The 12,776-nt window shown below is 39.4% G+C and overlaps 1 protein-coding gene across 3 annotated transcripts in view; it reads right to left on the bottom strand.

The window, feature by feature from the left end:
- Positions 1-451: 451 nt before the first annotated feature.
- Positions 452-12,776, bottom strand: part of TBL1XR1 (TBL1X/Y related 1) — a 67,544-nt gene continuing 55,219 nt past the window's right edge. For all 3 annotated transcript variants that reach the window (XM_072142773.1, XM_072142774.1, XM_072142772.1), the window contains 9 exons: positions 11,127-11,190; positions 9,118-9,215; positions 7,749-7,809; positions 7,222-7,343; positions 5,887-5,961; positions 5,574-5,701; positions 5,327-5,492; positions 3,964-4,065; positions 452-1,429 (listed from right to left, as the gene is read on the bottom strand). In XM_072142773.1, the coding sequence (XP_071998874.1) occupies positions 1,403-1,429; positions 3,964-4,065; positions 5,327-5,492; positions 5,574-5,701; positions 5,887-5,961; positions 7,222-7,343; positions 7,749-7,809; positions 9,118-9,215; positions 11,127-11,190 (843 nt within the window). In that variant the 3' untranslated portion in view covers positions 452-1,402. The remainder of the gene's footprint in view (positions 1,430-3,963; positions 4,066-5,326; positions 5,493-5,573; positions 5,702-5,886; positions 5,962-7,221; positions 7,344-7,748; positions 7,810-9,117; positions 9,216-11,126; positions 11,191-12,776) is intronic.

The following is a 12,776-nucleotide window of genomic DNA, read 5'->3' as shown; positions in this document are numbered from 1 at the left end:
GCACATTTTTCAATGCCCCCGGTGCCACAATCCCAAGTATAGTGTCCATGGTTCTTCGCACCCCTCCACTCAGAGTGGTCTCCCACTAGAAGGGAAGGGGCATAGGACAGACAGATCAAAGCACTTTACAGTTCAAAGCTTCAGGTTCACTGGAGATCATAATCGAGTGGATGTCTTGACCGTGCAACGACTGCTGTCCCTATTCTTTATAGAGCGCCCACAGACTCCCTTCAAATCAACAGAAGGTGTAAAATATTTAACAAGCTTGTAGCCTAAAACCTGTGAATGTGATGAAATGCTTGCGCTTCCTTTAATGTTCGTGGTATCAGTATGTTTCGCAAATAACATGTACCAAGAGACTGGAATCTGATGATTCCCATTACATGGTCTACATGTCTATGCAGGTAGTTCCTAATTTGCTTTAAAATGATCCCGTGTAAAAGAAAACACAACAGATTGACAATTATTTACTAAAATTGGATAAGTAAAAATACAAAAAGTAACATGAGGATGGTGGTGGGGGTGTTTTGCTCCTATCACAATAGTGCACAAGGAAACCATAACGGGTTTATGGTCTTAAGAAACACAGACACAAATTGTGTCCGCTGTCTGATCTTTATTATTTGTGCCCTTCGGTTTTGGCAGAATTATGTCCCAAGTAAGCATTCAGCCACGTCACCAGAAAGAAATTTACCTGTAAGCTGGCATCTCTGAATCAAGTGTGACATCTTTTTTATGTGTTGCAGGCATTTTTATGCCAGCCATTTATCAGAAGTGTGTACCAAGTCATGCCCATCATCCTATACCTGCGGGGAAACTGAATTACTGTATACAAAGCAGAAGGAGATAAACTAAAAGTTAGGAATGAGGGTTTTTTTTATGCAGCCATCAGATATTTCTTTGTATGCCCCAAATAGAAGGTTTCAAAGCCAAGAACAGACTATTGCTGGATTGAATGTCCTGTGTTCTCTGTAACGGCAAAAACTGTTTAGGAAATTAAAAACTAAAAACAAACAATACACAGAGGATGGGGGGAAATAAAAACATGTTGAATGCATATTGACCATCTTCCAAATTTGGTACATGTAAGTTCTCTAATGCGTGCTTGTCCGGTGCCTGCCGCCGCCGCCTCCTCCTCTCCAGATGTGGTGAAGAAAGCAGTTTCCAGCACACAAATTCACCAGATGTGACAAGAACTTTGTCCTCTTTGAGGTGCAACATTTTGCAGGGATTGGTTTTCAATTTTTTTTTTTTTTTTTAATATCTATGTATAGGATTCATTTCAGTTTGGCTGTAGTGGACTGGCCATGGTTAAATGGGACTATAGCAGTACATGGGTCAGGGACAGTCATTTTGGCTATGTACACATTCATAGTCGGTCCATGGCTTCCAACCAGTAGCGCTATTTTCGTAGGTCTAATACACAAACCTGGAGGGAAAAAAAGGGATTAATTATTCACATTTATAGTAAAATCACAACTAATTTAACCCCTAGGGGACTCAGCCTCTTTTGGCCTAAAGGACGCGGCCCCATTTTTCAAATCTGGCCTATGTCACTAAAAGTGGTTATAGCTTTGGAACGCTATGAGATATCCAGGGGATTTTGAGATTGTTTTCTCGTGACACATTGTACTTCAAATTAGTTTATAAATTTGGATGAAATCTTTTGCGTTTAGTTATGAAAAAAAACAAAATTTGGCAAAAATTTTGAAAAATTCTTTATTTTCAACGTTCTAAATTCTCTAGTTTTGATGCAGATAGTCAAAGCACCCAAATAAATTCATAACTTACATTTCCCAAATGTCTGCTTTATGTTGGATGGTTTTTTAAGATTCCACATATTTTACTAGAATGTTATGAGGCTCAGAATTTAGGTATCATTTTTCACATTTTTTGTAAAATCGCCAAAACCCGTACTTAGATGGACCTGCTCAACTTCTAATTGACACTGAGAGGCCTAAATAATAGCGAGACTCATAAATTACCCCATTGTGGAAACTACACCCCTCAACGTATGAAAAACCACTTTTAAGAAGTTTGTTAACCCTTTACGTGTTGTATAGGGGTTAAAACAAAATGGAGGTGGAGTCTGCAAATTGTAATATTTTTTCACAATACACTCATTTTGGGTGGAAAATTAAACATTTATAATGGATTAAATGAAAAAAGGTTCCACAAAGTTTGATACCCAATTTCTCCCGAGTACACGGATACTCCATGTGTGCTGGTAACCTGCTGTATGGGCGCACGGCTGGGCATAGGAGGGAAGGAGGCGCCATCCAGATCAGATTTGCTATGTCACATTGTACAGGCTATAATTTTTTTCTTTTTTTTTTTTTAATGTGGACCTATAGGGGCTTATTTCTTTTGCCACATGAGATGCACTTTTCTGGTAGGTAATTTTGGGGCATCTATAGCTAATTGGTGAGATTTAATTAACTCTTTGTTGGTTGGAGGCAATGAAAATCATACATTTTTAGGAAAATTTTTATGGGGTTTTTTTGGCCGTTAACCATACCATAAAAATAGTATATTATTTTTATTCTATGGGTCGCCACGTTTATGAAAATACCTCATTTATATATATTTTTTATTTTTTCCCATTTTTACTGAATAAAAAGTAATTTGGCAAAATTGTTGTTAATTTTAGCATCACCGTCTTTCATATGCATAACTTTTTATTTTTCACCTCACAAATCTGTTTAAGGGCTTATTTTTTGCAAGAATGATAGCTCTTTTTAGTGGTCTTATTTTAGATTGCGTAACTTTTTAAAATCACTTTTTTAGAGCATTTTTAAAGGGCATTAATAAAAAATCATCTTTATCAGAGAGTTTTTTTAGGTTGTTTTTTTACGGGGTTCACTTTGCGGATCTAATAATGATTCTGTTTTATTATACAGATTGTTACGGACGCAGAGATACCAAACATGTGGGGGTTTTGTGTATTTTATTCAATTGTACTGAATAAAAACTAATTTGGAGAAAATCTTATTCATTTTAACATCACCATCTTTTTATATGCATAACTTTTTTATTTTTTGGCTGACAAATCTTGTTAGGGGCTTATTTTTTGCGAGAACAGTTGTTCTTTTTAGTGGTCTTATTTTGGAGTGCATAACATTTTTTAAATCACTTTTTAGAGCATTTTTTATAGGGTATTAATTAAAAATTATCTTTTTTCGGAATGTTTTTTGCGTTTTTTTCCTCCGGCGTTTACCGTGCAGGTCCAGTAATGATTCTGTTTTATTATGCAGATTGTTACGGACGCGGCAATACCAAATATGCGGGGTTTTTTTTGTGTTTTTATATTTTTTTATACTTTATTAAGTTTTTTTTATGGGAAAGTGACATTTTAGGGGCTTATATTTTATGTATTTATTTTTTTATTTATTATAATGTGTAGTGTTTAGTGTTTTTGCATATTTTTACTTATACATACTTGAACTTAAACCAGTGATGCTCTGATCACTGGTTTAAGTTCAATACACTGCTCTACAATACTATTTCATTGTAGAGCAGTGTAAACTGTCTGAGCAAGCTTGCGCATGCTCAGACAGTCTACAGTCAGACCCGGAAGGGGTCTGGCTGCCATGGAGACCGGGCAGCTCCGGGGCACATGCAAGTCCTCGGAGCTGCCCAGAAGAGGATCGGATCCCCCGGTATGCGGCACGGGGGATCCGATCCACAGCAGGAACACCCTTACAAGGGTTACAAGGGGTTAACACCCGGCTCCGTTCGTGAGCCGGTCCCAAAAGCTGGACGTTATACTACGTCCCGGTGCGCTAAGCATCTAGCCCCGGGGACGTAGTATAACGTCGTGGTGCTCCTAGGGGTTAAGATGTGCTTCCCTCCCCACTTTAAACCAGTGCCTGGAATGGATCAATGGATTATTAGAACCTCACACATAAAACATAACTTTCCCAAATACAAATAATAAAGAAGAGGAGGAGTTTTGATACTTACTGAACCATCTGATGCACTTGCCCCAACTTTGTCTCCTGCTGCATTCCAACATACTTCAAATATACCCCCTGTTCCCCGATAGCTGTGAACTAATGCACCCGTCTGATAAAAGCAGAAAGAAAAAAAATCAAATTTACATAACAGGAAATCAGATGCTTCATTTAAGCTGTACTTCCCCCATCTCCCACCCTTGTAGCAAATAACTTTCATTATAGTCTATACAACCTTCCGTTTCTTTCAAGAGTTATGGCATTTGGTTCTGAAGCTATGTGTCAGAAATCTTTCTCAGCAGCAATAAAGTGGGCAGATACAAGCCGCCTCCTGTTTATGTTCAAAAGTCAATAACTGCTCACAGTCCCCATGATGCCTTGTGTTCCCTCACAAAATAACTCCAGTGAGAAGTAACTGAAGTAATTCAGCAAATCCACTGAGCTCCGCTTACAAAACTATAGAGTGACTAGACAAGCAGCTTTCATCAAGTGGCATGGAGAAGTAGTAAAAACCAGCAGTGAAATAGTTAAATTGAATTGCCTGTGGCCACTAAGTTAAAAGTTTCCCTGATGTAAAGCTAGTGGGAGAGATTAATTTTCCTAAATCACAGTGGAATAATTTGGCCCTGAAATGCTGTCTGCCACACCAATTGAGGATTTTAAACACCACTTTGAGGCAGTTTTCTGACTTGACCGAAAAGGGTATGGCTTCAACAGAAAATTGCCTGTGTGCCAGACAATTCAACATTGTGGCACAGAAAACCAGACCAACTAATAGGAGGTGCAAAACAGTACTCAACAGTCTTCTACTGCACCAGATTAATCATTCAGCATCAGATTAATCTGGGGCAGCGGGAACTGTCTAGTTCTGCTCTGAAACATTAATAGACCTTCCCCAGTATACAGAGAACATAGAGGGTGGGGAGAGGACTAGGCTGCAACACAGCCAGAGGAGACAGCTTCTGCAGAGAAAGGCTTAACTGAGGAGAACAGCAAATAAACTGCTGGACATGTGAAAGTATTCAGCAAAGATGTCAATCAGCCGAAAAGCTTTAAAAATTGTGGAAAATAAAATATGAAAAAGTAGTTGCACTTTGAGACCACAGTGATTTATCTGCACTCACTAACAGATCCAACTTATTATATCCGCTATTAATCCTAACCAAATCTATACAGTTTTGTGGAGCCAGTAAAACTTATGGGGAGGATTTTAATGATGATCATTGAGGCAAGGAACTCTCACTTTTGTACATATATAGAATTTAAGGAATTTTCTGAAAATGAATCAACTGGAGGTTAAGATTTTTTTTTTGTAGAATTATTCAAGTATTGATGTGAGGCTTTAAGAGCAACTGTATTTACTCATATCCTACCTGCGTATTCCAGATGTGTACACATTTATCAAAGGAACCACTGGCCAGGTACCGGCCATCCGGACTAAAGGCTACACTGTACACAGGTTCCTGATGTTTAGTCAGAGTATGAATACAGATTCCTCTGTCTACGTCCCACAACCTGACCGTAGAGTCAAACGATGCACTGTAAAAGGTAAGTGAGACATTAGAGGTTTACATGACAAAATATCTATAGAAATCTATTGGCACACAGACATTCATTTACCTTGCTAACATTAGATTAGCATTTGGGTTGTTTGTTCCTGGCCCTGTGGGGCTCCACTTGATGGTGTAGATCTCCTTGTTGTGTGCTTGTAAGTCATGAACACAACTGTCTTGTTTCATACTCCATATCTATGATAACAATGAATATATAGTTAAATATGAAGCAGTATAGAGCTGATCAATATTACAGTACATGATGCAATGACTGATTACAATGTCATTTTAACTCATTAGTAGGAGAGGACACTTACATGCAGCCCAGCTTGTATGGACTGCATTGTTTACAGAGTAAGAAATGCATTGTTAATACGTACCTTTAACGTCATGTCATCAGAACAAGACGCCAGGAGATTACCAGTGGGATCCCATTTTATTGCATTCACTTCATTCTAAAAAAAGAATATTTGCAAATTTGAGCCACGATAGAAACAATAAGAAGAGCACAGAAAGAGGTAATCTTATTAATTGTTAACCTAGTCTATGGAACAAAAAAAAAAAAAAAAAAAAAAAAGGAGGGTTATTCATCGACAGCAATTAAGCTGCAACAATCGTTACACCATGGTTGAGTGACAGGATGAGTGTGTGATCACTAGGTGCACCAATTTCTGAGGGAATGATTCTTATCAGGATATTATGCTCAGCAAACAATCAAAGACTGCAAGAATCCAAATATGATATTCTGACAAGTATGTGTGATCTCTATAGCACCGAGGCAGCAGTGCCACTGTCTTGGGGTTGTGCTGGATTCTTGACTTCCTTTACATTGCATATATCTCAAAATCATCTCCAGAATCCGCTCTTTTCTTACACTGGAAATACACTGGAATCTCTAGCTGAAATTCAAACCTCTCATGCACATCTCCAGGACTTATCCCGAGCTGCACCAATTCTCTGGATTGACATACCCCGGACTATCAGACTAATATCCAACCTCCAAGGTTTCAAACGTGCTCTTAGAACCCATCTTTTTAGGAAAGCCTATCAACACCCGCTAACTGCATCAAATTTCAACTCTCTCTTTACTAATTCATCCTATGTCCTCCTCCTGTCATTTATCTGGCACACACCAGATATATACCAAGCTCCTGGCTTCTCTGCAGTTATTTTCACCATGGAAATGTATACAGTATGTTGCCATGGTTCAAGCATCAGAATTTTTATTAAATTATTTTACACTATTCCCTTTATTCCCTTATTAAGAATGGCTGGACCATTATACCTCTTGTTATACCTGTTATTCTCATGCTTGAGAATGTCTTGGAATAAATTCACTTGACTTTATCTTACGGAGTGCTGCTTCATTGCTAATTTTTCCTTTTTACACGGTGCTGCTCTTCAGCCATCCTTTGGTTTGTTATACAAGCTGTTATACCTCGTGTCACCCCCTTCATCCTCAGACTAAGCTCTTGCAAGCAGGGCCCTCACTCCTATTGTTCATATGTTCCTAATGTTCGTACTCTAATGCAATATTATATTTGTACATGTCCCCTTTGATTTGTAAAGTCCTGTGGAATTTGTTGGCACTATATAAAGATTATTATTATGCTGTACTGTCCCATAGGACACATGCGCTCCCTCGCTGCTGTCATATGGCACGCTCACAGATTTCCACTTGATATAAACCATAACAGCCACTGAGTGACACTTACTGTATGTCCCTGGAATGTTTTTATTGGCCTGTCCTGTCCCAGTTTGCAGACATGGATACACATGTCTGTACTGCATGATGCAAATGTATTGTTACTCTGCCAGTCCACATCCAATGCCGGCGCTGTAATACAAAAGAACAGGATTTCTTACAACTCATGTCAATATTTGCAGGCTGTATAAATGTGCAGTGAAATCAATACAACCTCTACAGAAAGCACAGTAAGCAACTAGATACAAATTATTTTGCAATATTTGCAGAATGTATAAATCAGATCCACTGTGTTATACCTTGCACTGAGGGCCAATTCAGACGGCTGTAGTGCATTGTGTAGTCCCCTTGATCATTTGTGGGGCCAACATGAAATCATAGCAGCCTCCATGGAGGATGGGGAGGATTCGTAACACAAGATAATAAAATTCATGTTTTTTTAAAGGCATTGGGCAGCTATGGATCAAGAGATATTTTAAGGACCACTTCTGTATAAGAGGGGACTGGAAGTAGGTCTGACAGCTTCTTAATATTTACCTGAGTGGAAAGGAAACTGCTGTTTAGCTTCCCCTGTGTGTGCATCCCAGATTATGGTCGTCTGTGAAAAAAACACAAGGACAGATAGTAACATAACAGCCTTCTACTCAACCTCAGCAGTAAATCAATTCTTCTGCTGAAACATGAATTCCCAGCTTACATTTAGATGAAGGCCTTATAAATTGTATGGTTTTGCCGAAAAATATCTTTGAGTTCTTTCAGTTCCGATAGTTTCTCCTTGGAATGCCTAGTGAACACTGTACAGACTACTAGATTTTATAATATACTGTACAACACTCGTGCAGCAGAGCACTTCCTGTGAACCCTAATAGGAAGGGCATCTTTCATCATGATTTACCTACCTAAAGTAACATATGTTATGTAGGGCCCTGTCCTCACATGGCACCCATACCTCAGTTTTTGTTTTCCAACTGCACCTTTCATGTCAATATATATAAATTATGCTTTACGCTCAGAGAGCAACTGCGGTCCATGGCTACACATCTCCCGGGAGATGAGAGAGAAGGCGCTGGGTGATGGCAGTATAGCAGAGGTTGGTGTAATTGCTTGAGGTGCTCTGCTAATGCTCCCATAGCCCTTTATTTGTACATTTCAATAGTGAAATTTTGGTATGAAAGAAGTAGCTGCAAAATAAAAAATGTTTGGGTGACCTGTGTGGGCATAGCCCTACATAACATAGCAGTTACTTCAGGTGGGTAAATTGTGGTGACCAATTCCCTTTAAGGTAACTGTATTACTGGTGGATGAATGTGTTAGTTATCCCTTCCCTTCTGGTGTCATGTGACCTGGTTTAGAAGAATGAGGGAGTAACAAGAAGTAGGTGTGGTACCACGTTGGCTTGTACCATGATGTGCCAAATAAGGTGGTGTAAAAGCTAAACTAGTCATTTCAGCAACGCAACAATCATGAATCAAAACGAGTCCTTCATCCTCAACACTTTACACCTGTCGTATATTTGTAAGAAATTACACTAAAAAGTCTCAGTGTGTACACTTGTGGTCTCACGTATAAGACTTTATGTCGGCTATGAGATAGCAGCAAAAACGGCAGCTAGCTCATAGCCAACAGAGGTCTAATGCGAAGATCACAGAGAGCCAGGCACTGTGGCCCATTTTTACTTTACGTACCAAGAATGTGAGCAGCAGATAACAAGCCATCCATTAAGATCGCCTTTGTTACAATTTACAGGCCACAGAATAACATTTTTGTGGGAGAACTTGAGCAGTCAAACACAGAGCAGTAAAACAGAGGTAAAAGCTACAGAACTAGAGAAGTAGACAGTCAGTACTAAATGACTATGTATCACACCTAAACTTATTATGGATGACATATTTGTAATATTTAATACCTTGTCAACGCCTGCACTTAAAATAAAGTTTCCTTTCTTGTTCCATTTCAATGCAAATATAGGTCCTTTATGTTGCCCCAAGGTGCTTGCAAGATTTCCTGCAAATTAAAAGAACAGAACACTCCGGTAAAATCACACTGGTGACATTAGAATAGAGTAGATTTTAAGATCCTAGACAACTGCTCTCCATAACCTATTCTAGAAAACAACATCTGGTAAAAGTGACTAACCCCTTTTAAAGAACTTAACAGGGCAAGCATAAAACCTTAATAACATCACCCATTTTATACTTGCCTTGTCAGCAAAACAGGGGACATCACAGCAAGTGCCAAGTCCTGCAGCACCCAATAAATATGGTAAGGGCCAGCTCACATCTGACATTTTTACATGTGGTGCCAACATTGAATTTACAAACGCAATGATCATGTGTGACCGCACCGATAGGGTGCCGTCACAACACATTCTTGGTCAGTTCTTAACGCATACATTTTTCCATTTCTATAATGTGTTCAGCTAAATCAGTTTTTTTCATTTGTGGAAGTGGAAGCAGTTGTGAAAATGTTAATATAGGATTCGAAACCAACAAACACATGGTTAACATGCAAGAACACATCTGTTTTCAATGCGTTTCAAAACGCACCAAGAACGGACTGAGGTTGATGTCACACAAGCCGTTTTTAGTTAATGTGTTTTCATATCGTAAAAACCGCATCCGTTTTTAAAAACCACATGCGGTTTTTGAAAACGCATCAGTTTGACATTTTTAATTAAGATAATTGGTAAAACCTGTCAAAAACGGATGCTTTTTTTTTTTTTAATGGAATGCTTAAAAGCGGATCAAAAACGGGTTCAAACCGCTAAGTGTGGCATCAACCTAAGGGTTACCAGAATGTGTTTTGCTAAAAAAAACGGGCCAAACACAGATTCAAAACGGGTTCAAAAGGCCATGTGTGGCTTCACCCCAAGGCTGCGGTCACACATGAAGTTTTGAATCTGTTTTGGGACGTTTTTAAGCAGTCCGTAAAAAAACCTGAATGCGTTAAAACAAGGTTGCGTTTTTTGACCAGTTTTACCAATTATCTTAATTAAAACGGGTCAAAAACTGATGCATTTTCAAAAATGCATGCGGTTTTTAACGGACTGCTTAAAAGGGTCCAAAAACGTGTTCAATACGCCACATGTGCCACCGGCCTAATGGTGATGCCACACGTGGCGTTTTGAACGCATTTTTGGCCCGTTTGTCAAAAAACGGATGCATTTTCAAAAACTCATGCAGTTTTTACGAGGCTGCTTAAAAAAGGGCCAAAACCGCGTTCAAAACGCCACGTGTGGCATCACCCTAATTCAGTTGCCTTGAGCCAAATCGGTGTGGTCAAGCAGACATAACAGGGGAAAATCGTTTGGAGATACAGTTCTCTGTTTAGACACTGGAAAGATTAGCACCTGTTTTGGGATCAAAATAACTGAAGGAAATAACTAAAGGCCAAATGCTGCATACGTATGTTGCGTTTTGTTTGCACTTAACGAAAGCGTTTTTCAAAGAGCTGAAGAGGAGATTTACCAAATTACATTGTTGTCAACATTGCGTTTACAAAACGCATGCGTGAACACAATGTTAATGCATGTTATTACAAAATGCAATGTTAACATTTTGTTTACACTGCATTTACAAAACGCTATGTTGAAACAATTTAATTAGGCAAATCTCTTCAGCTGTTTTAAAAGGCTTGCATTAAACGCAAACAAAACGCAATGTGTAAATGCAGTATAAGGGTGCCGTCACACAGCAGCGTTTGGCTGCTTTTAATCCGTTTCTCAGCTGCCTACACTTCTAGAAATGAATATAAACAGGTTCAAACTAGCTAAAAGCATGGTAAACATACAAAACTCATAAGAATGCCCTCGGTATAAACAGGGAAGACACGATTGGGGTCTTATAGCTACCCTGTTAAAGTTTGTGGGGTTAAATGGTTGGACACTTAAACCACTTTTTATAATGCCCGGCTTACCGTCTTTTGTCCATATTCTGGCAAAGCCATCATAAGACCCAGTGGCTAGAAGAGTTCCTTCACTCTAATAAAAGGGAGAATGCATGAAGTAAATATACAGATTCATAAAGGCGCATACTATATCCACTGAATTAGTTGCAGATTCTGTCAATAACCGGACAAAGTCTTGCAAGCAGCACAGTCTGGCAAAATGACTGACAACAAAACTAAAGCCCATCAGACATAGTCCATGTCTGATTATTGTCTGCTATAACAGAGTATAACAACACTACAAATGGGAACTTAGCCAAACATGGCACATTCTCTACTTGTGCAATAGTACTTTACAAGACTGGTCACTTGCCCACAAGAGCGTTTACTTTAACTCACTCCATTGCAATGGATGGACCTGCTGATTTCAGTTCAAAGATTTCTAGGTTTGGGCCAGTACATGAATTTGTAGGACCAAACTCCCTTATGGGCAACAGGCTTAAAAAATTTAAGGCATGCAACTTAATCCAGATTTTTCCCAATTATAGTATCTTGGACCCGATGACAAACTTATGGCTCCTAGCTATGAAGACAAGATTCTTTTTCTCTGTGTAAGATTATCAGGGATCAGGTTTATTTACACTTTTATTTATCTTCTGAGCATTCACTAGTATCTAAGCACATTGTCAGCAACCAGCATCTCAAAGCACAAAGGAATCATGAAGTGTCTGGTTAGAGAGTCCCTGTCCCCGTTTACACTGACTGTCTAGGTAGTGATAGAACCAAAACTGACTAAAACTACAAAATAAGTGATAAAAAATTATCTTAATTCTGTAAACAGCACTGGGGGCTTTAAAGTTAGGAACTTGCTTTCATGGGAAAATCCCATTAAGCAAAAAAATAGATGGGCACAAATGGACAACTATTCACAGCAATGTAGGAGGGTTTAAATTGGTCTCAGTTTGTGCCTCGTGCGTATTGGCAGCTGAACAGCCATCGCCGAACGGGAATGTCTGTCCGCTCCTCTCTAAAAATGAGTGTTGCAGTCAGAGCTCGCGTTAAATCCTCTACATGCGTCATAGATGCATGTAGAGACAAATTTACTCCTTCAAAAAAGGCCCCATGCATATAAATAGTCTTGGAGCTACTCTCCTCCCTCCCTCAGTCCTGGGGGCGGTGCAGACACTACATTACTGATGGCTGGTCATGTGACCGGAGCCCAGTAATGGTGTACATACCAATGATCCTCCGATCACATGACCAAACAGCAAGTCTGCCGGGATTGAGCTGTGTCTGACCCTCTCCTGCAGCAGCCGACTGTGTGAGGAGGGGGCTGAAGATCATGTCTGCCAGGATCCAGCACAGAGAGCAGACACCGAGCTTCCTGTGCAGCCTCTGTACAGACCCCTGCACGGATATCCTGGGGTTTTTTTGATCTATACAGAAGATCTTTCTTTTTAGGGGTGGGCAGGGTATGCATTGCATGTGTTTAGGTGTGTATACAGCCCCTGTATACAGCGAGAGGCATGCTGGGAGGGTGCTATGTGCATCCTCTCTGCATGTCTCTGTATGCAGATCCCTGATAACAGTGATCCAATGAAATGTTAGATTACTGTTACCATCAGATCACTGTTATCCATGATCTATGTATGATATTAGCAGGGATCATGTGTGCTCCAA

Source organism: Engystomops pustulosus, chromosome 3, assembly GCF_040894005.1.
Source record: "Engystomops pustulosus chromosome 3, aEngPut4.maternal, whole genome shotgun sequence".
Lineage (NCBI taxonomy): Eukaryota > Metazoa > Chordata > Amphibia > Anura > Leptodactylidae > Engystomops > Engystomops pustulosus.
This window is presented reverse-complemented; position numbering and strand designations above follow the sequence as displayed.